General features: G+C 37.7%; 10 protein-coding genes across 10 annotated transcripts; 7 read left to right on the forward strand and 3 right to left on the reverse strand.

Annotated features, from left to right (window-relative positions):
• Window positions 1-225: 225 nt before the first annotated feature.
• Window positions 226-2,259, forward strand: TEL2 (Tel2p; the record flags this gene model as incomplete). The annotated part of the gene is made up of 1 exon (XM_022820435.1): window positions 226-2,259. The coding sequence occupies one exon, from the start codon at window positions 226-228 to the stop codon at window positions 2,257-2,259; it is 2,034 nt and encodes a 677-aa protein (XP_022676899.1).
• A 295-nt stretch (window positions 2,260-2,554) lies between these two features.
• HOB2 (Hob2p) lies at window positions 2,555-9,754 on the forward strand (the record flags this gene model as incomplete). The annotated part of the gene is made up of 1 exon (XM_022820436.1): window positions 2,555-9,754. The coding sequence occupies one exon, from the start codon at window positions 2,555-2,557 to the stop codon at window positions 9,752-9,754; it is 7,200 nt and encodes a 2,399-aa protein (XP_022676900.1).
• A 463-nt stretch (window positions 9,755-10,217) lies between these two features.
• MDR1 (GTPase-activating protein MDR1) lies at window positions 10,218-13,082 on the forward strand (the record flags this gene model as incomplete). Its single annotated transcript, XM_022820437.1, has 1 exon — window positions 10,218-13,082. One exon carries the CDS (start codon window positions 10,218-10,220, stop codon window positions 13,080-13,082), a length of 2,865 nt encoding a protein of 954 aa, XP_022676901.1.
• A 343-nt stretch (window positions 13,083-13,425) lies between these two features.
• Window positions 13,426-14,454, forward strand: PCP1 (rhomboid protease PCP1; the record flags this gene model as incomplete). The annotated part of the gene is made up of 1 exon (XM_022820438.1): window positions 13,426-14,454. One exon carries the CDS (start codon window positions 13,426-13,428, stop codon window positions 14,452-14,454), a length of 1,029 nt encoding a protein of 342 aa, XP_022676902.1.
• A 137-nt stretch (window positions 14,455-14,591) lies between these two features.
• Window positions 14,592-15,113, reverse strand: GTF1 (glutamyl-tRNA(Gln) amidotransferase subunit F; the record flags this gene model as incomplete). The annotated part of the gene is made up of 1 exon (XM_022820439.1): window positions 14,592-15,113. One exon carries the CDS (start codon window positions 15,111-15,113, stop codon window positions 14,592-14,594), a length of 522 nt encoding a protein of 173 aa, XP_022676903.1.
• Window positions 15,114-15,770: 657 nt separating this feature from the next.
• Window positions 15,771-17,585, forward strand: NOP7 (mRNA-binding ribosome synthesis protein NOP7; the record flags this gene model as incomplete). The annotated part of the gene is made up of 1 exon (XM_022820441.1): window positions 15,771-17,585. One exon carries the CDS (start codon window positions 15,771-15,773, stop codon window positions 17,583-17,585), a length of 1,815 nt encoding a protein of 604 aa, XP_022676904.1.
• A 90-nt stretch (window positions 17,586-17,675) lies between these two features.
• SRB5 (Srb5p) lies at window positions 17,676-18,443 on the reverse strand (the record flags this gene model as incomplete). The annotated part of the gene is made up of 1 exon (XM_022820442.1): window positions 17,676-18,443. One exon carries the CDS (start codon window positions 18,441-18,443, stop codon window positions 17,676-17,678), a length of 768 nt encoding a protein of 255 aa, XP_022676905.1.
• A 272-nt stretch (window positions 18,444-18,715) lies between these two features.
• On the forward strand, window positions 18,716-19,090 carry VMA21 (Vma21p; the record flags this gene model as incomplete). The annotated part of the gene is made up of 2 exons (XM_022820443.1): window positions 18,716-18,735; window positions 18,862-19,090. 2 exons carry the CDS (start codon window positions 18,716-18,718, stop codon window positions 19,088-19,090), a joined length of 249 nt encoding a protein of 82 aa, XP_022676906.1.
• A 95-nt stretch (window positions 19,091-19,185) lies between these two features.
• VOA1 (Voa1p) lies at window positions 19,186-19,980 on the reverse strand (the record flags this gene model as incomplete). Its single annotated transcript, XM_022820444.1, has 1 exon — window positions 19,186-19,980. The coding sequence occupies one exon, from the start codon at window positions 19,978-19,980 to the stop codon at window positions 19,186-19,188; it is 795 nt and encodes a 264-aa protein (XP_022676907.1).
• Window positions 19,981-20,481: 501 nt separating this feature from the next.
• On the forward strand, window positions 20,482-22,356 carry KLMA_50449 (uncharacterized protein; the record flags this gene model as incomplete). The annotated part of the gene is made up of 1 exon (XM_022820445.1): window positions 20,482-22,356. One exon carries the CDS (start codon window positions 20,482-20,484, stop codon window positions 22,354-22,356), a length of 1,875 nt encoding a protein of 624 aa, XP_022676908.1.
• Window positions 22,357-22,363: the final 7 nt, after the last annotated feature.

A 22,363-nucleotide genomic window follows, 5' to 3' on the forward strand; every position in this document is an offset into this window, starting at 1 on the left:
TTTCGTCCCCTTGAAAGTATAATCAGCAGTACTACTACTTCTTATCCTTGTTCTCTCTAACTATTGTAGCTTTTGTTCAAAGGTTAGTTCAAATCTGTGTAATATGTAAACAAAACCTTTTTATTACACAATTTGTGTTTTACCAAAATATCAAGAACAGCTACGGAAGAAAAGAGTAATAATCACATTTTGAGGTAATCACCATACCACACTAGTTTAAAGATTATGAAACAGTGTGTGAGTAGTGTGTTAGATTATAAGTGTGATCAAGCTACTATTTCAGATGTATTAGGACAGTTATTGGTGAATAAGGTTTGTTCGAGCGATGAGGTACTACCGATAATCAAAAACGTCATACCAATCTATCCCTCGCTAAACAGGGAGTCAAAATCACAATTGCTACGCCTATGTAGCTATAACTACAATTTCATAACACAGATGTCAGAATATGCTAAAGAGTTGGGTGAGAAAGCTGAATCAGCTATTTACCAAGATGTTGTAATAGACGTATTGAAACTAGAAAAAGGCAGTTTGTTCAATTACGTTTCTGTTGTCTCCAGATCAGAAGCCCCATTTCTCAAATCAGGACTATTCGGTAGTAAAATTTTCAATGCTCTCAGCTCCCGTATCTCTATTGTTGATTATTTGGGGTACATGCAGACGCAATGGGAGTATCTATTCTTACATACCCATCAGTACGAAAGACTACATCTTGAGCTATTCCTCACTTGTTTGCAACTAAATGTACCTTTAGGTATTGACATTTTTATCGAAAGTGTTATTCTTCATAGCCATGCTTTATGGAATGCATTTCTTGAGATGTTCTCGAAGGGAAGTTCTATCCATCAAAGACGACTATTCATCCATCACTTAGTTCCTTATTTCAATAAAATAATAGACGCCAGATCATGTTCAGTGGCATTCACACTCCTCTCTCAGATTCCATTTACACTACCAGTTTATTCACAATGTTTCAACTGGTCGAACGTATACTTCAAGATCGCTTATCTGGGAGCACTCTCTGATACTCAACGTGTCCAATTATTCAAAGAAATTTTGCCATATTTTGAGCAAATTGATAGTTATTCGGACGATATGGTGGCAGAGATGTTAGTTTTGTTGCTGAATCATTTGTCTGAGGATTCAAGGGATGAACTATATAGAGACCCGCTATCGTTGAGTTTTGTTACCAAGAGACTACATTCTGAGGAGCGCCTTGTAAGAGAAAGGACGATGTTCGTTGCTAAACTTTTAACCAATAATAAATTAGAGTATGATAGTGACTTTACCATAGATGTACCGAACATCAAGTTGGAGAAACAAGCGAATGTCACGCTACCTATATCTATAGACAATATTCCTACTGAAAAAGTGAACTCAACTGCTCAGCGGGATCTAATCAAGCAAGTAAAAACGATATCCTTGCAGGATAGTGATGACGAAGATGATGAAGATGATGAAGATGATGATCAATATTTTAGGGATATACTCTTCTTGAAAGATCTCGTTATTGAATTTGATAAAGCAGAAAAGGATGATACTTCCGAATTGAAACTATTGAAAAATACAGTGAAGCTAGTTCGACAAAAGAAGGATTTTCCTACAGAAGTTGCATTTTATTCCACACAACTTCTCAAAAGTATTACAACATTAGCAAATAAATTTGATGAACCTGCTTTTGAAGAATGGAAAACCAATGCTTTAGTCAGTATAATAGTAGTTTGCCCTGATAAAATCACAGTTCTATATGAGATACTTTTCAGTGCAGAACTATCTTTACAGCAGAGAATGGTCATATTAACAGCTGCGTCACTTGCAGCACGAGAACTTCGTGGGTTTAATGATGACTTCGTTCTCAAACCCGTATATGATTTCCCGACTAAAAGGTTGCCTTGGGATACGGAATCTAGGTCGGAGAAACTAAATGAGCAAGGAAAGATTCAAGATGTATCCGATATCAAAAATTTGGGTACTGTGTGGAGATCTAAGCGGTTGGATATCGAAAAGAGTAGATTAAACTCTACGCAAAATATCAATAAATTCAGAAAATACGCAACTAAGTTCTTCTATCCTCTAGCACATGCATGGTTGAATGGAATCGATCTCGGAAGTTTTGATAAGCTTTTTAAAATGCACTACTTAAGCGTACTAAGAATGATAATAACATGTGCAAACCCGCATTTTGAATTCGAAACAATGCAAACTTTAATGGAGGAGGTCTTGAAAGATGCTATAAAACAACAGATTCCAATATCCTGAAATATGTGACTTAATGTAAATAATCACACATTGGAATGTGTAAATATGTATGCTGCTCCCTGTGTACATAGGCTTTAATATCATCCAGGGAAGTACTAACCTTCTCACTTATGCCTGGCATTTAAGCTTTAATTTATCACGTGATATTAATTTTTTAAGGTAAAAAAAAAGGCTCAAAAGCGGCATATCGAATGATGTGATGCCCATCACCAGTGCCAACAACCAATTTACTAATTGGTAAGTCTAAATTAGCAGTACAAGAAGTACTACAACGACCTTCGGATGAAAGTTAAATATGAGTTATGGTATTTTTTCGCTATTATCATATGGCTTGAAATCAATTCTGCTTCTCATTGCACTAATATTTGTAATGCAACAAGCGTTCTTTAAGTTGATCTTAATATGTTTGAACGTTAGAAGTATTTTATCGAAAGCGCAATTTGGATTCTATTTTGGAAAGAGTATCTTTTGGATACATTTAATCTATAACGGCTACAGTATCAAAATACGAGAAGTGCTGATTCTCTCTCTATTTAGGAAGTTTGAAATTAGAGATGTGGATGTGGAATGTAAAATTGCGGGGAAGATTCCGAAGGAATTACCGGAGGAGCATTCATTAAATCTTGAGATACCTTTGAGTGTAGGTCGTTTGAAGTTTCTCTCTAAGATATTGCCATTGGATCTTCGCTTGGTTAATTTCTCCCTACGTTCTGGGGATACTGTTATAAGCTCGGAGTTGGCTCTATTAAAATTTGAATATGATGTCAATGCTACTCAATTGCGTGCTGTTATATTATTCTATGGTGTAAAGCTGGGCGATAATGTTAATCTGTCACAAGTTAAAGTATCGTCTCAGTCTTCTTTGGTTTACAAAAGTAGTGACAAGGTTTATTTTGATAAATGGTCTTGTGGCTTGAATATCGGAGGACTGGAATATAGGACTTCTGATGATAATAAGAATAAGAGTAAGAATAATTATTCTAACTCAGTACCAATTAATAGTACACTATATGAAAAAGCGCTTAAAAAACTAGAAACATTTACAGTACATCTTGAGAACGTTAATATCACTCTACCGAATAAGCGATCATGTTTTGTTTCTAGTGCATCATTGAATTTAAATCCATCAAAAGAGTACAATTTATTTACGCATAGCATTGAAAATCACAACATCACTATTGCACTAAACTCTTTGGTTTATACATTTTCCCCGGATCAGGACATCAAGATACCCGCTATGAATATTCTTTTGAATTGCGACATTATGACTTTTTTGAAAGAGGAGCTTGATTATCAATCATTCAGTGGTCTTTGTACTATCAACATAATTGATCCCAAGCTTTCAATAATGATAGACAGAATTAAAGAAATTAAGGAGCATTATCCATCTTCATCTTCATCTTCATCTTCACCTTCATCTTCAAGAAGCTTGATGGATCGGTTAGGTAGTTTTAAATTTCCGCCTATTATTGTAAAGCTACTTATCTCTAACAGCAAAGTAACATTGAAACAAAACTCTGATACATATTACGAACTAGTTGCAGATAATGTGAATTCAGAATTGAATTTAACCTCCCTTTTTGCTGGAGTAAATGATTCTTTTTCTGCTGATATGCGTAAACTTCCTGTTAATACGTTGAAATTGGAAAGTGTTTCAGTAAAATATATGCTTGACGCTCAAAGTAGTTCATCCATGCGTCGTCTGATGGGATTCGACAAATGGGTTCTTACCTGTGACCGGTATGGAGTTTCTCCAAATAAGATATTTGGTGTTTTGCACACAGTGAGCATAAATGTTGATGAATTGCGACTACTTGATGGCCTTCTTTCAATAATTGCTATTATGACAACCAAAGAGGAAAAGAAGGTTGAGAAACATTATGTCGCTAAGCAATTACATTTTTTTGCCTATGAACTAGATTTACACATCAAGGAAATATCGATTACAGTATCGGCGATTGATTATTTCCCAGCGCATCTTCGTAATTTGCATGATAATGAGAAAGTTCTAAGAGATGGCAAATATTCAATAGGTTTGCATTGCAAAAATACAAAACTGGAATACTCGAATGTCCTGAAACATATAGAATTCCATGCTTTAAACGTAACCAAACAATCTGAGATATCAAACAACAAAGATTCTAGCGAAATGCTATTATTCGATAATTTAACCTTGGATATATCTGATAGTCTAATAAAGATTGATATTCCTCAGTTAAAATATGAATTCGATGTCAACTCAATCTGGTTTTGGTTCTACTTCAAACATTCCATCATTAAAAGAATAAAACCTAAATTAAGGCAGGAACGTAAAGCTTTAAAACATACGAAACCGATGGATTTAAACATTAGCAAAATTTTAGCAGTTTTCAATCTTCCACAAAATATGACTTTGTTAATGGTTTTAAACGACACCGCTTACACTACTACTAGCTCTGAATTTTCAATAGCAGATGTAAATCTACTTGTGGAATCTGTTTATACTAATGATCATACTGTTCATGTTCCATTGTTAAAAATGGCTTCAATTCGGGCTTCTTTTTCATCTACCACTGGCTTAGACATAGTTAGTGATTATATGACTTTAAAAATGGAGTACCATTTCAGGTTTTATACCATCGTTGACCGATTGTCTACAACTATCAAGGTTTACAAGCTACTAAGAGCTGCATTCAAAACCCCGGAAACCTTTAATATCCTTTATCCTAAAGCTGACCCTCCTGTTCATCTCCCAAATATTAAAATACAGACTAAGACACTATCTATTATGGCTAATGAAGATTTGTTTGAACAGGAATTAGGGCTAATATATAAGGTTGGGGTTTTGGAACAAAGAGAAAGGTTAGAGAAGATGACTATTTTCCTCAATTCTGAAAGGGTTAATAATTCTTCTGAACTTCGGGAAGATCAATATAGAAGATTATATGAACACTTTTCTACATCTTGGATTGTACGTTATCGGGTCGCGAAGAGAAAATTCCATGGCGCAAAAGCATTTGCAATCAAAAGCTCTATATTAGGCTATGAATTTTCAACATTTTCAGTGGACAATGATGTCAATACGTTCAAATTATCCATTGAAGATGTAGACTTAAAGTTGAGCCAACCTTCTTTCCCACTGGGTGAATATGGTACTTTTCTTCACAAACATGGCAAGGGGGTTCCTTTCAATACGGAATATACTATTAATATTCCAATGGGAATTGACCTCAAGACTGGAAGTTTCCAAATTCTTTTAAGAGATTATCCACTACCAGCTCTTTTCTTTCCAAATACTCATGTTTCTGGAGATATTGTATTTACAGAGGCAATGGCGTCATCGAAGTCTTGGAGAAAAATTTATGTGCCTTTTAATAATATATTGCCAGAAGGAAGTGAGAAACACGACACCATATTTGGCTCACATGTTATTCGAACCTTAACTCCCATTAAAACTTTTATGGATATCAAATTCCGGATAGACTCTGATTCACCTACAGTAATAACATGGGGTAAATCTCTTCAGCCTGGGTATCAGAGCGTGATGTTATGGTTTGATTTCCTTACTAAGCCTCCGCTAGATCCATCTCCTAAACTTGGTTTTTGGGATAAATTTAGGCTATTGGTACATGGAGTTTTGGCTTTCGAGTGGATCGCGAACAGTTCAGTTCATTTAAATATTAAAGGTTCAAGTGACCCATATTCTATTGCAGATGTAGGAGCGGGTTTAACTTTTGCTTGGAAAGGAAATGCAAGACTATTGGTAAATGGTTCTGATGAGCCTGATAGTTTCCTTCAAATTAAATCTAATGAATTCCAAATGGGGATCAGAGATTTCTTCTCAAGTACCAAGTTTGATAAGGTAATTATGAAACTATTTGGAAAAGTGGAATGGAAAATGGGTTTACTTTTCGAATCGGGAGATAGTAAAATGGTCGGATACGAGCCGAGGTCAAAATATCTCAAGCCTCATTATCAAGTCGAGCTGGTACACCCTGATCAAATTGTTGATATTACAAAACATGACTCTTACAAGGGTTTTAGAACTGATTTTATTCATATGTCATTTGGTGTTTACTCTGACAAATCCTCGGTAGCTAAAAATACTGTACATTTGGCACCTGAGTCTTTGTCCCATTTTTTAGCCTGGTGGAGGCTATTTAGTACCTATACTTCTGGCCCTATTCGACAAGGCTCGCTTTTCCCAGACTTATTACAGAATGGAAAGAAATTTGGTAAATCGTTGTTCACCGTTAAATATCAGCTTTCATTGGCCCCTATAGAAATCACACATGTTCACAGACATGCAGATTCACAAATGAACCTGAAGCAGAATAATAACATTGCATTCACCGGTATAAAGGCTAATATCGAATCTTTGAAACTTGATTTGCATCAAAAAAGAATCAAAGCAGTGGCTCAGAATGATATTCTTCAAATATCTAGGCCAGTTTGGAGATTTTGTATGAGCCTTGCAGAACTTGATTTCGTTGAAGCAGATATTAGGGTTTTATTTGCTGTGTTTGACCAGGAAGCTGTGGAAGAGTTGTTGGCGAAGACTCTAGGTTTATCTGCAGATTCTGATGATGTGCTAGGAACCAAAAAAGATGAAGGGTATGGGTTCACAAACTCTTCGTGGTTTGATAAGGAAGACTATATCGATTTACACCAAGTTCAGCTAATTTCTCAGACTCCGATAAAGTTTTCTGCTATACCATTCATCTATTCTCCAAGAATTACATATTTCCGGAATCTTGCAGAACAAGGATTAAAGCTTAAGTTTCCTTTTGGAGACGAAGACATGCATTCATGCTATCTTGGACAAATTCACCCTGAAATAACACAGAAGCATCTCGTACAAGGAAGGGAAATTCAGCTTCGACAACAAATATCTAATTTGCAGGCTCAATTAGATGCATTAATCGGGGATAGAGCCAGCTTAAACTCATTAAACAATGAACTATCTAAGAAAAAGGACGAACTCCAATCTTCATTACATTTCTTGAAGCACAGTTTACACTTAATTCATGAAATGTTGAAGGATTTAGAAATATCAGAAAATGCCCAAATGCAAGATCCAAATACAGATTGTGAGAGTAGTATTGCGGACTCTGATCTGGGTTTAACCTTTTCAAATAAGGATAAATCAGATTTACTGAGAATGAATACGATAGACTCGTTCATAAAATTGAAGCATTTCGGTGATATAAACAATGAATCATCTTTCGATAACAGATTTATTTTTCATAATGTCCTTATTAAGATCGACAAGAGCATCAGGGATCATCTTTTAGATTATATTACGAGTATTGCAATTAGAACGCAATATCAATTTTTCATAACTCATAAGGCTATGATGATCTTTGATGAGCTTTTGAAGAATAGGTTCAGAAAATCATTTATTGCAGAACCTCAGCTAAGCCAAGATTCTTGCAGCTCATCGTTGTCTAACAAGGAATTATTGGAAATGTTTGAGGACTTTATTCGCGAAGTTTCTGATGGCTTTGAAGCATTCGATAACTACTCTATAAGGTTATTATCTCCTCAATTGCAGATTACTTCTGATGTGGAACCGGAAAAGGCAATAGTTGTTGTTTCAAGAGATGTTGAAATATCAATAATTGACGTACATACTACTTTGGAAATGAAGGCAGAACACCTTGGTGTAAATACTTTGATGGAGACTAGATATTGCTTCAATATTGCAGATTCTCAATTCTTTATTTTGGATCGACTTGAAACACGTGAATGGCCTCAAATGATGGCCCACTCAAACACGTATGGAGTTGAAGACTCAAAGCATTCGTGGCCACCATGGCTTCCATTAGAAGTATGTTACTCTACAGACTTTTTGGGTAGTCATCTATTTTTGAACAGAAATGATATGTTCATAACTTTCATCAGACCTAATTCGTTGTTCTTTGATAAACAGACCAGTACAATGAGTGGTAGAGAATCTCGATTTCATGTTGGCTTCCCAAGGTTGTATTTAACATCTACATCTGAGCAATATTCTGCCATTTTCAACATCGTTGAAGATATGCTTTCATTTGTCTCAGATAAGAATAAAAAGGTTGACAAACTTGCGCAAGTATTCCTTGCTGATGAAATTAAACTGAATTTAGGGAAGCTTGATACTACAGTAGTTGAAAATCTTCAAAAAAAGATTCGAGCATTAAAATATCTAGACTCCTTCACACGTTTTAATGATCCTATTACCTATAGCAAGTGTTCCCAAGATATCTTGGTGGAGTTTCAAACTGCCAAGCTACAGCTAAATCTATTAATGTCAGCGATCAAGAGAAATTACGATAGGTTGCATTTCCAAAACAAATCACAAAAGAATAATAGACTTTCATGGTGGATCAGTGCAGACGAACTGATGTGGGAGCTATTCGATGAAAATAAAGAAAGTTTTGTCGTTTTTGGGCTTGGTGCTTCGCATTTTGTAAGAACCGAGACTTATTATGGCTCTACAAGCAACAAAATTAGTATATCGACGTTACAATGCTACAATATCCAACCAAAAACTGTTTACAAGGAATTACTGGGGCCATTCGAGAAACATTCGAAGTTTGATCCCAGCAAACCGTTCCTTGAGATCACTTGGAATATGGGGATGCCAGTTGGTGGTATATCTAATTTATTGGATCTGGATTTCACATCACAGCCAATCATCTTCAAGATGGACTTTAGGACCTCGGAAAAGTTAATGTCGTATTTGTTCCCCAAAGTCAAAGAGCAACGTGGTGGGAAAAATGTTGTGCTAAAACAATCTTTTGAAATGTCGGATACCGAGTCTCGAGAGCTGTCACGCCGGCCATCTTTGACTAGTATCTCTACTAGTAGCACTGTCATGACTCCGGTGACCAGACGCATGATACTCTCCGACTGGGATGTCCAAGGTTTTACTAAAGTCTTGGAGAGAAACGGCGAAAATAACTACACCAAACATGTTTATGATCCTGACAAAGAAATGGATGAAATGGTAAAACGTTCCAGCAAGTATTTCAATGTTGGAAAGATCACTGTAAATCCATTGGTCATGTCGGTTAGTTACAAAGGTTCTAAAAGTGTCATAACTAACGTTGACAATTTGATAGTCAAGGTGCCTACAATCCAATATAAAAACAAGATTTGGTCTTCTGAAGACTTCATAGTATCTTTCAAAAAGGATATAATAAAGATCGTATTGCAACATGCAGGTACCATCATAGGTAACAAATTCGTACCTCACAAAAACGAAAACAGGTACGAGCCCCTAAAGCAAATTTCAAACTTGCTCAAGCCTGATCTTCAGAAAATACAAAAGAGTACTGCGTCACTCCCAACTTTGGCAAAGCTTTCATCCAAGAATACAACGAGATCATCGGTCCCTACAAACCCTAGTACGGTCAATAGTAATTCCGTGACCGAAAACAGCAAATCAATTAAAACTCGGTCAGAAGACCAGGATACGAACAACCCCGTGGAAACATACGATGTAGAAGAGTTCTACCCAGATAATTCACAGTAATATAGATACCTAAAAAAATTCACAGAGCGCGATGTCGCATATATCTGTGAGAGTTAAAAGTTTATAACGAATATAAAAGCATAATAAGTAATACATTTGTACTATAATAATCCTTTTACGACTTGTTAAATAATTCGAATAAAACGCTAAGTATATAATTAACATCAAAACCTGTTCATTCAAATTTCGAATAATTGTAGTTGGCTTGATTGATGATTGTTTCTGTGTCTACGTCAACGACAGTAACGGATTATATCGGCATTCTTTTAAATAGTATGCGAAAGTTACCCGGATATCATGACCATGGGCTTTTTAATGCTTGTGCTTGCCTTTAAGGTAACAAAAGAAGCTATACTGGTTGTTAAACAAGTGGATCAACTTATAAGGGCCTACTGACTAAAAGAGTGACGACATATTGCATTAGGAAGCTGGAAAGGTTGGTTTTAGATAGCGTGTAAGAGATATGTCGTTTTTTGAAGCAATTCGAAATACGGCAAACTCGGTAAAAGAGAAGTTCTCTGAAAGCCCATCACCAGGTTTAACAAGAGATGAGAGGTTTAGATTAGAATACAATCTTCCCAATGCGGAGTATATATTGGATGATACCAGTGCTGAGATTTCTGTCTTGAGCCCTTATAAAGGTTTTAAATCTGGTAATGGAACCAGATCACAGTTCGAAAGGTCAATTGAGAACACATACGTTTATTCCGGAAGGCTATTTTTAACTCCTCACTTTCTTGTATTTCGTGATTCTTTTGATCATAAAAGCGCCGTGCTAGTGTTGAATATATCTACAGTCAAGAGGGTTGAGCGGGCCCATATTGCATCATATGCCTTTTCGTTGCAAATAACATTACTTTCTGGGGCCAGAATAATTATTCAATTTATCGGCTTAAGATACAGGTCCGAAGAGTTCTCGCATAAGCTCAAGGTTCAATTGAAGGCTAATATTCCACAAACCAAGGATATGCCAGCATTTTTGAATTCCTTATACTCTGAATATTTGATTGAAAAGAATATAAGTAAAAATCACGATTTGAAACCCCCACCACTGGGATTAGGACAGATATATAGGTATCCAGGAGACCCAGCATTACAGAAGGAAAAGGCCAAGCTTAGACTGTGGTTTGAGTATTTTAAAGCTAATGGGGTGAACCTATGGCTCGTCAAGCACCCTGCATTCTATAAGCTTATTCGTGTTGGGGTTCCCAACAGATTAAGAGGTGAGATATGGGAACTATGTTCTGGATCAATGTATGAAAGGTTCATGAACAAAAACCTATATCAGAAGCTTCTGGATGACCACAAGGGTGAAAAATCACAGGCAATTGAGGAAATTGAAAAGGATTTGAACAGATCATTGCCCGATTATCCTGCTTATCAAGAACCCGAAGGTATAGACAAATTGAGAAATGTGTTAGTAGCGTATTCTTGGAAGAATCCAGATGTTGGCTACTGCCAGGCAATGAACATTGTCGTTGCTGGTTTGCTAATATTCATGACTGAAGAACAAGCATTTTGGTGTTTATGTAATCTCTGTGAATTATACGTTCCCGGATATTATTCAAAAACAATGTACGGAACACTTCTTGATCAAAGAGTATTTGAAGCAATTGTGGAATCTAAGATGCCCGTTATGTGGAACCATATTGCTAGGTTTGATATTCAGCTTTCTGTTGTATCGTTACCATGGTTCTTGTCACTATTTTTCACTGCAATGCCTCTTCACTTCGCTTTTAGAATTATGGATATATTCTTCGTTAACGGTCCCAAGACTCTATTCCAAGTGGCTCTGGCGGTATTAAAAGTAAATTCGGACGACTTGTTAGAAGTTGATGATGACGGTATGTTCATTGCAATATTAAAAAGTTATTTCCAAAGACTAGACGAAAGCGCTCATCCAGAAGCCAGTGATCCTAAATACAGGCAAGTCACCAAGTTTCAAGAGCTATTAGTTGTTGCATTCAAAGAATTTGATGTTATCACAGATGAACTCGTTGAGTCTGAGAGGAATAAGTATAAAAAGGGAATTCTGCACGATATAGAGTCATTCGCCAAAAGAACACAACTAAGAAACGTTGTGAAAGCTATCAATCTCACAGACGACGAAGTCTCGAACATCTACGACATCTACTATCAAAGCATCGACTCGTACAGAATTAGTATGGGAACAGGTTCTTCTAAAATGGATTTTACATCTTTCGTACAATTCCTAGCCAAGATATGTGACTGGTGTAAGGCCAGCTCTAGCGATTTAGATCCCAGGTTTAGAAAGCAGCGCACTGATTTCTTGAAAAGATTGTTCCGGAGCTGGGATAAAGAAGGTCTCGGAGAATTGACTTTGAACGATGTAATTTCTGGATTGGATAAAATGAAGACAGATGATATCATGGAGTCTATGAATAACTTCTTCGGGCTTTACGATGAAGAAAATAAAGGAAAGATCCAAAGAGAGCAAATGTTACAAATGTCTGAGGATCTCCTAATTCTAACAGAACCTTGGAAATCAGGGCGTTGTATTGATCTTCTGACCCAAAGATCTATAGAAAACGACATTGCGGAGAGCATAGTGAAGAAGAACGACGGAAAAATAGTTAGCATAGAAGAGATCGAGCTTCCTAAGGGTGTTGTAATCGATGATGAGAAATACAAGGCTGAACAGGCTGAAAGATATTTGCATGCGGCCAGCAGCTTTTTACAACGTTGCTTCGAGTATGCACAGCCTCTTGAGCAGGAAATTTCTATAGATCTATTAGATTTGTCGGATGATAATGAAAATGATGATGAGGAAACGAGAAAGAAGAGAAACGAAAAGAAGTGGAAAAGTCTGAAGGCTAACGCTGCATTAAATCCGAACACCCCATGTGTGCTAGATCTAGCTACATTTAGAATGCTTGTACTTGCTGACGAAACTTACGAACAATTCTTCGCTTACACTCTAAGACATTCGATCCATGTTGACCAGCAGGTATACGCCCTAGAAAGCAGGTCCAAAGCACTAAGAAATGTCTTTGATGGATTGATTGCTGACGGAAGGAGAGTTGCGAATCAAGTACGGCGTAGAGTTGATTCAGTAGCTACTCAACAATCTGCATCTCCAAGCCAAGAGAAACCTATTGATTTAGACGATTTCACTTCTGATCATGCAGAAGATGGAATGGAGTTACTGCATACAGATTATAATTACAATGAGTTGATAGGTATGGAAGATGGTGAAGATCAAGCAGAAAGAAAGAAACTAGATTCTTTTGCCTTAAATCCATCGACATCTAAGCAAAGCGCTTCTTCTAAATCAAACAATAACGATCTCATTGATTTTGAAGCATGAATGTATTAATGGTTCAGGAGGCTGTTCTGATCAGTTTTATTAATAGACAATGTATATATAAGGCATTCATACCCTCATATTATCATAGTATCGTAATATATATAAATATCTGACACATGTATGGTTTGCTTTGCTTTGCTTATTAGTATTCTTTAATTCTTTCCAGTTAAAAAAAGTATGTATAGCATAAAAAATCTAATACTCTATTTCATTCTTGCTCATTTATTTGTACGTAATAGCGAACAGACAAGAAAGTTTGGTCTTATCACACCGATACTTCGAACCACGTTTCCATATTGGTACCAGTGTATTAGTTACGATATATTCCTATCCAACTGTATCAATGAGTGCTCCAATGAGTAATTTCGCCCGTACTTGTGGGAGGCAATTCTTTTTAAGCAATGCAATCCATCTTCAATCCCCAAAGGTCGCACCATGGAACCTCCTGAAGCCTTTAAAGTCGTCTTTGCTTATGTTTGGTAGAAGTACCAGCGGTATCAACTCTGTTTTAAGACCACAAACCAGGTTTTTCACAACTTCTGGACAAGCAAAGGTCAGCATTAGGGATATGTTCAATGGATCTCAAAGTCGATACACAAGGCTCAACAGATTCCAACAATACAACCGGAGTTCTGGAAACAACAGAGATCTTATAAAGCTTACTCTATATGGTGCTCTTTTTATGGGTATCACATTGATTGGAGCTCCATACCTCTTCCAGATACCTCCATTCTCTTATTTCAAAAGGCATCCTACACACTTACCATACGCCATCATCGGTATTAACCTAGCTGTGTTTGGCCTTTGGCAGGTTCCCAGATTTTGGGGCCCATTACAAAGATATGCATTGTTGCAGAAGGATCATATATATTCGAAGTGGTCACTATTAGGCAGCGCCTTTTCTCATCAAGAGTTCTGGCACTTGGGTATGAACATGATTTGTTTATATTCATTTGGGACAACCTTGGCCACCATGCTAGGACCAGGTAATTTTACCAGTCTCTACCTTAACAGTGCTATTGCTGGATCCTTGTTCTCTCTCTGGTACCCAAAATTTGCTAGAATTATAATGATGGGTCCCAGTCTTGGAGCATCCGGTGCTCTCTTTGGTCTATTTGGTTGTTTCTCGTATCTAGTCCCTCATGCTAAGATGATGTTCTTCATATTCCCAATTCCATTTGGTGCATGGTTCACGTTCTTGGGTCTAGTCACTTGGAATGTAGCCGGGTGTGCATTGAGATGGGGTTCCTTTGATTACGCTGCTCATTTGGGTGGGTCCGTCATGGGTATTCTATATGGATGGCTCATCGCGGAGTCAATTAAAAAGCAAAGGGAAAAGAGAATGGCAATTGCAACTTTCCCAAGATTCTAGTGAACCCTCTTATCGTAAACACAAAACATGATTTTATATATATATATATACATATAGAAAGAACAATAAGTAAAGACTCTGTATATAGGCTATCTTACATTGAAAAAGAATAAGAAGAAGAAAACAAAACTATTACATCACTCTCTGTTTCTCAAAAGCCCTTCCCTCAATATGAAAAACCTATCTTTCGTCAACTTAGCCTGCTGAGTTGAGTCCCATGAACCACTAATTTCGCCAAGCTCCTCGGACTTTTCTTGCTTCTCAATTCTTTGCAGCAGACTTTTGTAGTCCAATGCTTTAGGTTTCCGGTCCATAATCCGAGCGTGGTTTGGATTTATGCTCTCATCTACTGGTAATCCGTGTAAAATATTAATGAATGAAAGTTGGTTTGCTAACCTTACTCGAGTTTGTTCAATGTTCTTAGCTGGAAGCCCAGATATCTTGAGCAATTTAATCACCGTTTCTTTAGGTGGAAGTAATTCTGTATCTAATGAAGTAGGTACGTATTCTCGTATGTCCCAGCTTTTCTTATTAATAAGCTGATCCACTTCATGGTCAGTAGTAATCCTTGAACCTATCTTTGTATTTGACGAGTAACCGGCTTTCAAGCTATTGAACCGTACAAAACTAATTCCATGGCGCGCAATTGTTCTTTTCATAGTAGCATTGAACGATTAAAACCTGGCAATTACTTTACGTGCACAAGAACAATGTAATATACAATGGTTATTCCTTGACATAACGACAGAACACATTCCCAAAGTCAAAATTCACTAAAGAATCATAGATTTCCTTTATTAAAAGAAAACCATATTAATTAATATCATCTCATACGTTTTGATAATTTTCTGACTATTTTCCTAATTAGGATGACGACCAAGGCACTAAGTGAAAAGAAGAACTAATATATGTCACAACAATGCACCAGATCTCAGCTTCTCTTCCACATTCCAATTATACACCATGTATCGCCCATAGAGCAGTGATATCCGGATTTCCAGGACCTATAAAAGTGCGATATTGCGCCCGATAATAACTATATAGAAATTTGTGATAAAGTCACGTGAAATATTTGATTTCTTTTTCCTTCTCTTCTTTTTTTTCTTCTATGAAAAAAAACAGCGATGCGATGAGATGCGATGAGCTTCAGAATAATTAGTGCGTAGTCAGAAGAATATATTTGAGAAGATTAGTTTGGTATTGCTTCTAAGAGTTTAGTAAGAGTGTATACTTGTTACTAAGGTTAAAATACAATAGTTGTTACTAGTTATTGTTTCTTATAGGACAGTATATTCAGTGTTAACCAATAAAGAAGAATGAGAATCAAGAAGAGAAATACCAGAGGTAATGCTAGAAACTTCATTACGAGGTCTCAAGCTGTCCGTAAGCTACAAATCTCGCTAGCGGACTTTAGAAGATTGTGTATCTTCAAGGGTATTTACCCTAGAGAGCCTAGAAACAAGAAGAAGGCCAATAAGGGATCTACTGCGCCTACGACTTTCTACTATTATAAAGATATTCAATATTTGATGCATGAGCCAGTTTTGGCAAAGTTCAGAGAACACAAGACATTTGCCAAGAAGTTGACTAAGGCTTTGGGCAGAGGAGAAGTTTCTGCAGCCAAGAGATTGGAAGAAAACAGACCAAACTATCAATTGGACCATATTATCAAGGAACGTTATCCTTCTTTCGCTGATGCCTTGAGAGACTTGGACGATGCTTTGAACATGTTGTTTTTGTTTGCCAACTTGCCAGCTACTGACCAAGTGTCTTCTAGAATCACACAAAGCGCTCAGCAATTGTGTAACCAATGGTCTGCTTACGTTGCCAAAGAAAGATGTGTGCGTAAGGTGTTTGTTTCCATTAAAGGTGTTTACTACCAGGCCACCGTGAAGGGTGAAGAAGTGAGATGGTTGGTTCCATACAAGTTCCCAGAAAACATCCCAAGCGATGTTGACTTCAGAATTATGTTAACTTTCTTGGAATTCTACTCCACCTTATTGCATTTCGTTCTTTACAAGTTGTACACTGACGCTGGTTTAGTGTACCCACCTAAATTGGATAGCAAGAAGAACAAACTCATTGGTGGTCTAAGTGCATACATCTTGGAGTCCAACGATGAGAAGAGCTCTTTGGCTCCAAAAATCAATGAAATATCGGACAATGTTGAAGTAAAGGAGTTAGGTGCCAAGGCTTTGAAGTCTGCCCTAAAAGCGGATTCTGGTGAGCACGAAGAAGAGCAAGAGCAAGAGCAAGAGCAAGAAGATGGTGTTGAGGATGTAGAACTAGATAAGTTCGAGGATCACAACAAAAACCAGGGTGATTTGTTGGAGCAACCTTCTAAATTCGATTCTCCAATTGCTACTCTCTTCTCGGATTTCGTGTTCTACGTTGGCAGAGAAGTTCCATTGGATATCGTTGAGTTCTTGATCTTGTCTTGTGGGGGTTCTGTTGTGAGTGAAGCCGCTCTAGATCAACTAACCGACAAGCAAGATATAGATTTGTCCAAGGTTACTCATCAAATTGTTGACAGACCAGTATTAAAGAACAAGGTTGCAAACAGAACCTACATTCAACCTCAATGGATCTTTGACTCTATCAACAAGGGTGAATTAGTTCCAGCTAACTTGTACTTGCCAGGTGAACCTCTACCACCACATTTGTCTCCATGGGGTGATGCTACGGGTTACGACCCAACTGCTGAGGATGATGAAGAAGACGAAGAAGATGATGAGGAAGATGAGGAAGATGAGGAAGACAGTGATGAGAAAGAAGAAGGCGTCGCTGAAGAAGTTGCTGTGGGTGAAGACGATGAAGATGATGAAGAAGAGCTAAGGCAACAAAAGGAATTGGAGCTAGAAGCCCAAGGTATCTCTTACTCAGAAGCTAAGGACGTTATCGAAACTGATTCTGGTGACAAGAAGAAGAAGAAAACTAACAAGAGAAAGGTAACAGAGGAAGAAGAAGAAAAGGACTTGAAACTCATCATGATGAGTAACAAGCAACGTAAATTGTACAAGAAGATGAAGTACTCTAACGAAAAGAAGGACGAAAGAATTGAACAACTAAAACAGAAAAAGAAGCAAATATCTAAAAAGAAGGAAAAGTTGGCTAAGCTTGATAAAAAATGAGTCCACTCATCTAGAATCTGATCATCAATAAATCTTTGTACATTATTATTTTTAACTATTACTATTAAACACTTTTAGTATTTTCTTTGCTTAGTCTAAATGATTCAATCTTGTGTCCATGCACTTTCTATCAGGTATGTCTAAGTCGATATAATCTCTTAGGTCGCTCTTTAATTTCAATAAATAGCGCGAACCTTTGTTTATAGATTCGATATCTGTGCTCTTGTTAACATTGTACATAGCCTTTATCATGAATCCATTTTTGGCAATCAATTTTGTAGCTGGAGCATTGTCCGTTTGTACTACCTGCCATACTTTGTATACCTCCACGATTATACCCGTTACGAACTGGAACTTGACGCCAACAACGATGTAATGATAATCGTCAACATATCCCAATTCATCTATGAAAGATGATACAGACCCACTGCTACTCTGTATTACCGATTCGTGAATCGTTTGGTTAGAAAGTTTCCTATTGTTTCCCGCTGCCGGTATATCAGAAATCTGGAATGCCCAATGGTTGCTATTATTGTTCTCAACTTCTTCCATGAACCTCTGCAAGTTAAAAGAGCTGATTTCGTCGGTATTCAAATTGCTCATGAAGTGGTAGCTTAGTTCCTCGCCATTTCCCAACGTCGATATTGGGATTGCGGTGCTTAGCTTTACCCTAGTCTGTTCCACCATCTGGTTCTTAGCATTCACTTTTTCAATCTGTAATGACGGATTGGGCTTGTATACATTATTCAAATTCGCAAACAACCTTGGTTTATTGCTCGATAGTATAGTCAAGGTTTCAACACATAATGCGTAAGATTCGTCTTCTATAGCAGAATATAACGCTAACTGCTGAACCATGTTCGATAAAAATTGATTACTTCGTGGATATATTTTACTTCTGTATCGTTATTATCGACCAACCCCTCGTATTTGCGCCTTTTGCCGTCTCTGATTTGTTTATCCTGTATACTCTTGTTTGGTTTTTGGTTTGTTAGTATTTACTTAACATATTATAATATATATTGAAGATTCCAAATATTAGTTTCAAGACTAAGCACAATAATCGAGGCAGAAAAGTCGAAGCGATACACACGAACCACGATCAAATTCGCCATATCACACCTGTAAAGATGCCTGCTGATGTTCCTAGGTATGTTTCCGTCTCGTTTCGATGTCCCTGATTGGGAGAGCTCACGCTTTTTCGTGAAGTGGGAATTCTTTTTACTAACTATCTATTCAAACGGGAACCCTTTCTCTTAAAATGAATTGATTACAGATCTGTCATCACTAAACTAATGTTCTTCACTGTCGCCATGGTGGCCCTTCCTGTGCTGACGTTTTTTGTCGTACAGCAATACACGGATAACACGCTTGTGAGTGGTGGACTTGCGGCAGCAATGGCCAATGTGGTGCTTATCGCATATGTAATTATGGCCTTCGCAGAAGACACGACCTCATCATCGAGCGAAGGCGAAGGCAAGGACGAGAGTAAGAAAGAGAAATGAAAAATAGAGAGGATGAAATGCTTTAAGTATATATACTACTACATATTTAGGATGAACCACGTAAAACCAGAATTTAAATTTAAGTTTAATTTAATTTAGTTATTCTTCTTTAATGGATTGGCAGACTTTTCTAGCGCACCATATGATATGTCGAGGGAGGCGATCCAGGAGATTGCCACCACTAGAATTGCAATTAGCAACAAAGACACTAATAGACAACTTAGCAATCCCTCGGTCCACAAGGAACTCAAAGAATCGTCGTCGTCGTTGTCATCACCATCACCAGGTTCACCTGACTTTTCCGGTTCCCTCAATTCTTCTATCTTCTCAATATCGGCACCGCTGTTGCCCGACTTAGGCACCCTTAGAACTATATTATCCACGTTCTTCAAAGAATTCTCCATGAATGCATACAATGTCTCCAAATAGTCGTCTAGTTCAGCAACGTCGTATCTTTCCTTCGTAAACTCAACAACAACCGCATTGTCAGATTTCTTGAATCTGTGACGCAATTCTTCGCCTGCTGAAGCCGGAATCTCCCCAACCTTCAACACACGCGCCCCATTGTACCCCTTCTGGCCGTCTGGCAGCCCCTTCTCCTCCAAAAACGTATCCAGACTGCTCTTCAACAAACTAGAGATAAATGGATACGTCCCCTCGTGCTTCTCATCAAACGCATTCACCAAGTCAAATTTATCAAACTGTAAAACAATCAATGGCTCCTCAGCACGGCTCATCTCTAACAGCTCTTTCAATGAGCTCACCTTCTCAGTTTTAACTGCATCAACGTATCTTTCTGCATTAATCGAAAAGAACGATGTCATGTCCGCACCAAAACTGCACTGAATAAACCATAGCAGCCCTAAAATCACCGTTAAAAACCCTGCCATCTTTTTAACAATTGCACTGTCTCTTGATTAATCCCACTCTGGTAGCCCACAATTCCTGTCTTCCACCCTAATCCACCTTCTAATCTCACTCTTCCTTCATTATCCATAGATATGTAGTCAAGTTAAAGCTTTCAAAACCATTTCTTAGGAGCCAACTGCTTTTCCCCTATCTATGTCCGGGTAATATAAAGAATCGTGCGACTTCCAAATCTCGCTATCGTCCTGTGTTCGAATCTTTCCAGGTCACTTTATTTGGAAAAAAATGGTGACTCGCAACAGAGGAAAGGAAAAAAGAAAAGTCCCAACGCTATGATGATTCATTTCCAAATCGATAAAGCGATGCATATATATTAGATAGACATAGATAATGTAGGTTTGATATGAATTGACTTGACCTTGTTGGAATAGTCGATTGGTTGGTTTCATGGAGAATTGGGAAACCAAGAGATTGGTAAATGAGTATTGTATTGGTCAGGTTTAAGAGCATATATAGATGGATGGATGGATTCGAGAACTAAACGCAAAGTTCCAGGCGAATCGGTGATTCAGTTTTGTAATAACAATGCCAGGCATGGTTCCAAGGGTGGTCGTGTGTCTACATCGTGTAAATCTTGTTCGCGGTCCAAGAAAAAGTGTATTTTTGACGGTACAGGAGATAAGTGTCAATTGTGTGCTGCTAGAGGTATAGAGTGCAGTTTGAAGAGAAGCAGAGAAACAGGGTCTGGGTCGGTAGCTTTGGCTGGGACATCGGATCAAGAATGGTTGACGGTGTTTCTGAATGAGGATGCGCCGTTTTACAATTTGAACGTGTTGAACACGACTCCGCAGAGTCCCGAACATCGGTATGTTACGAGATCTCTGGGGTACGAAGGTTTTAGCGGTATGCTGTATGGAATTCTGGGAGAATATGACCCGTTGCTGCGCGACAAGTTCTTCCAGTATGATGACAATGACGAGTGCTGTTTCCATGAGAAGTTTTTTAGGAGAATCGAGAAGAATGGGTTCTCGCATATCTTTGCGTATAAGAAGTACGATGTGGCAGAAAGAGAGGATTTTCGCTTGTGCCATTTGAGTCATGGTCTTGATTTCTACTTGAACAAAGTCTCGAATCTTCATGGGTATATTCCGGCGCTGGTCACGTTATATGTCAAGTTTATTCTGCCCAGCTTGCCGATATTTGATGGGACATCAATAAACTCGGTGTTTTCAGCGTCAGCTGGAGCAGAAGAAAGTGTTGATTATGGGGAATTTTCAGATCCATTGATACTGCTACTGTTATACAGGCTCACATACAGATGGTTTTACTATGATACTACAATACCGATAAAAGGAATGGACATAATGAAGGGCGACGATCTTCAGTTCATTTTTGGGGAAGAATTCTTCTCTGTGGTGTGGAACCAGATCAATAGAGAGCTGATCGCTCCGACAATCACAACTCTGAAATCCATGATTTTATTTTACCATATTATCAGCTTCAAAGGCACTGGTTATAGAACTCCCTTTGAATCGAACTTGCTCTCATCTATTGTCAATACTTCATACATTATGGGACTTCATCTGGACTGTTCCGGTTGGAATGTGCCAAAAGATGAGAAGAATCTTCGGAAAAGACTTTGGTGGACTATACTAGTATTGGACATTTGGAACAAGCTTGCGAATTCGTTGCCCACTTTGGCTATGAATAATTCTATGTTTGAATGCAATGAACCAACTTCATCTGTCTGGTTTGATATGTTTGATGATATTGATGATTTCTTTCCAGAGTCTACAATTTATTCATTTTACCTCTTCAGTAAGATTAGCTATACAACCTCGAAGATGGTGAAAACACTCTTTGGCGGTAAAACTACTATTGATGACCCAGAAATTCAAGATTTTGATGACATCCTTGATATGTGGCTCGAGGAATATTCATCTTTATCACTGGAAGCCAGTGTTCCTTATAGTAGTGTTGCCTTATGTTACGCAGTTGCTAAAATTCTAATATTCCGCTTGAAGTTTAAACTGATAGCAAACGATATGGAATATAATAGACTGTGCTTTAATGGTCTGATAAACCTTTTCGGTAAAGTCATGGAAATATTAGAGGGACCCTCGTCGTCCGGTGTAAACTGCTTTTGGTACAACTTTTCTAGATCGCATTTTTTTTATCTACGAGACGTTCTTTTACTTTTAATGGTTATCTCCAGCGATAAGCCGCAATCTCTGACGGTATTCAGATTAGTAAGAAGGTTCAAAGAGTGGTTAGCAAATAACGCAAGGACGCTAAAAATTGTCCTGCCAGCTTTGGTCCGGATCAATATCACAATTTCAAGTTTAGGTAAACAGGTTAAACGACTTAAAGATGAACAAGCATCAAAATTATATAATTAATTTAAAA

This window comes from Kluyveromyces marxianus, chromosome 5, assembly GCF_001417885.1.
Source record: "Kluyveromyces marxianus DMKU3-1042 DNA, complete genome, chromosome 5".
Lineage (NCBI taxonomy): Eukaryota > Fungi > Ascomycota > Saccharomycetes > Saccharomycetales > Saccharomycetaceae > Kluyveromyces > Kluyveromyces marxianus.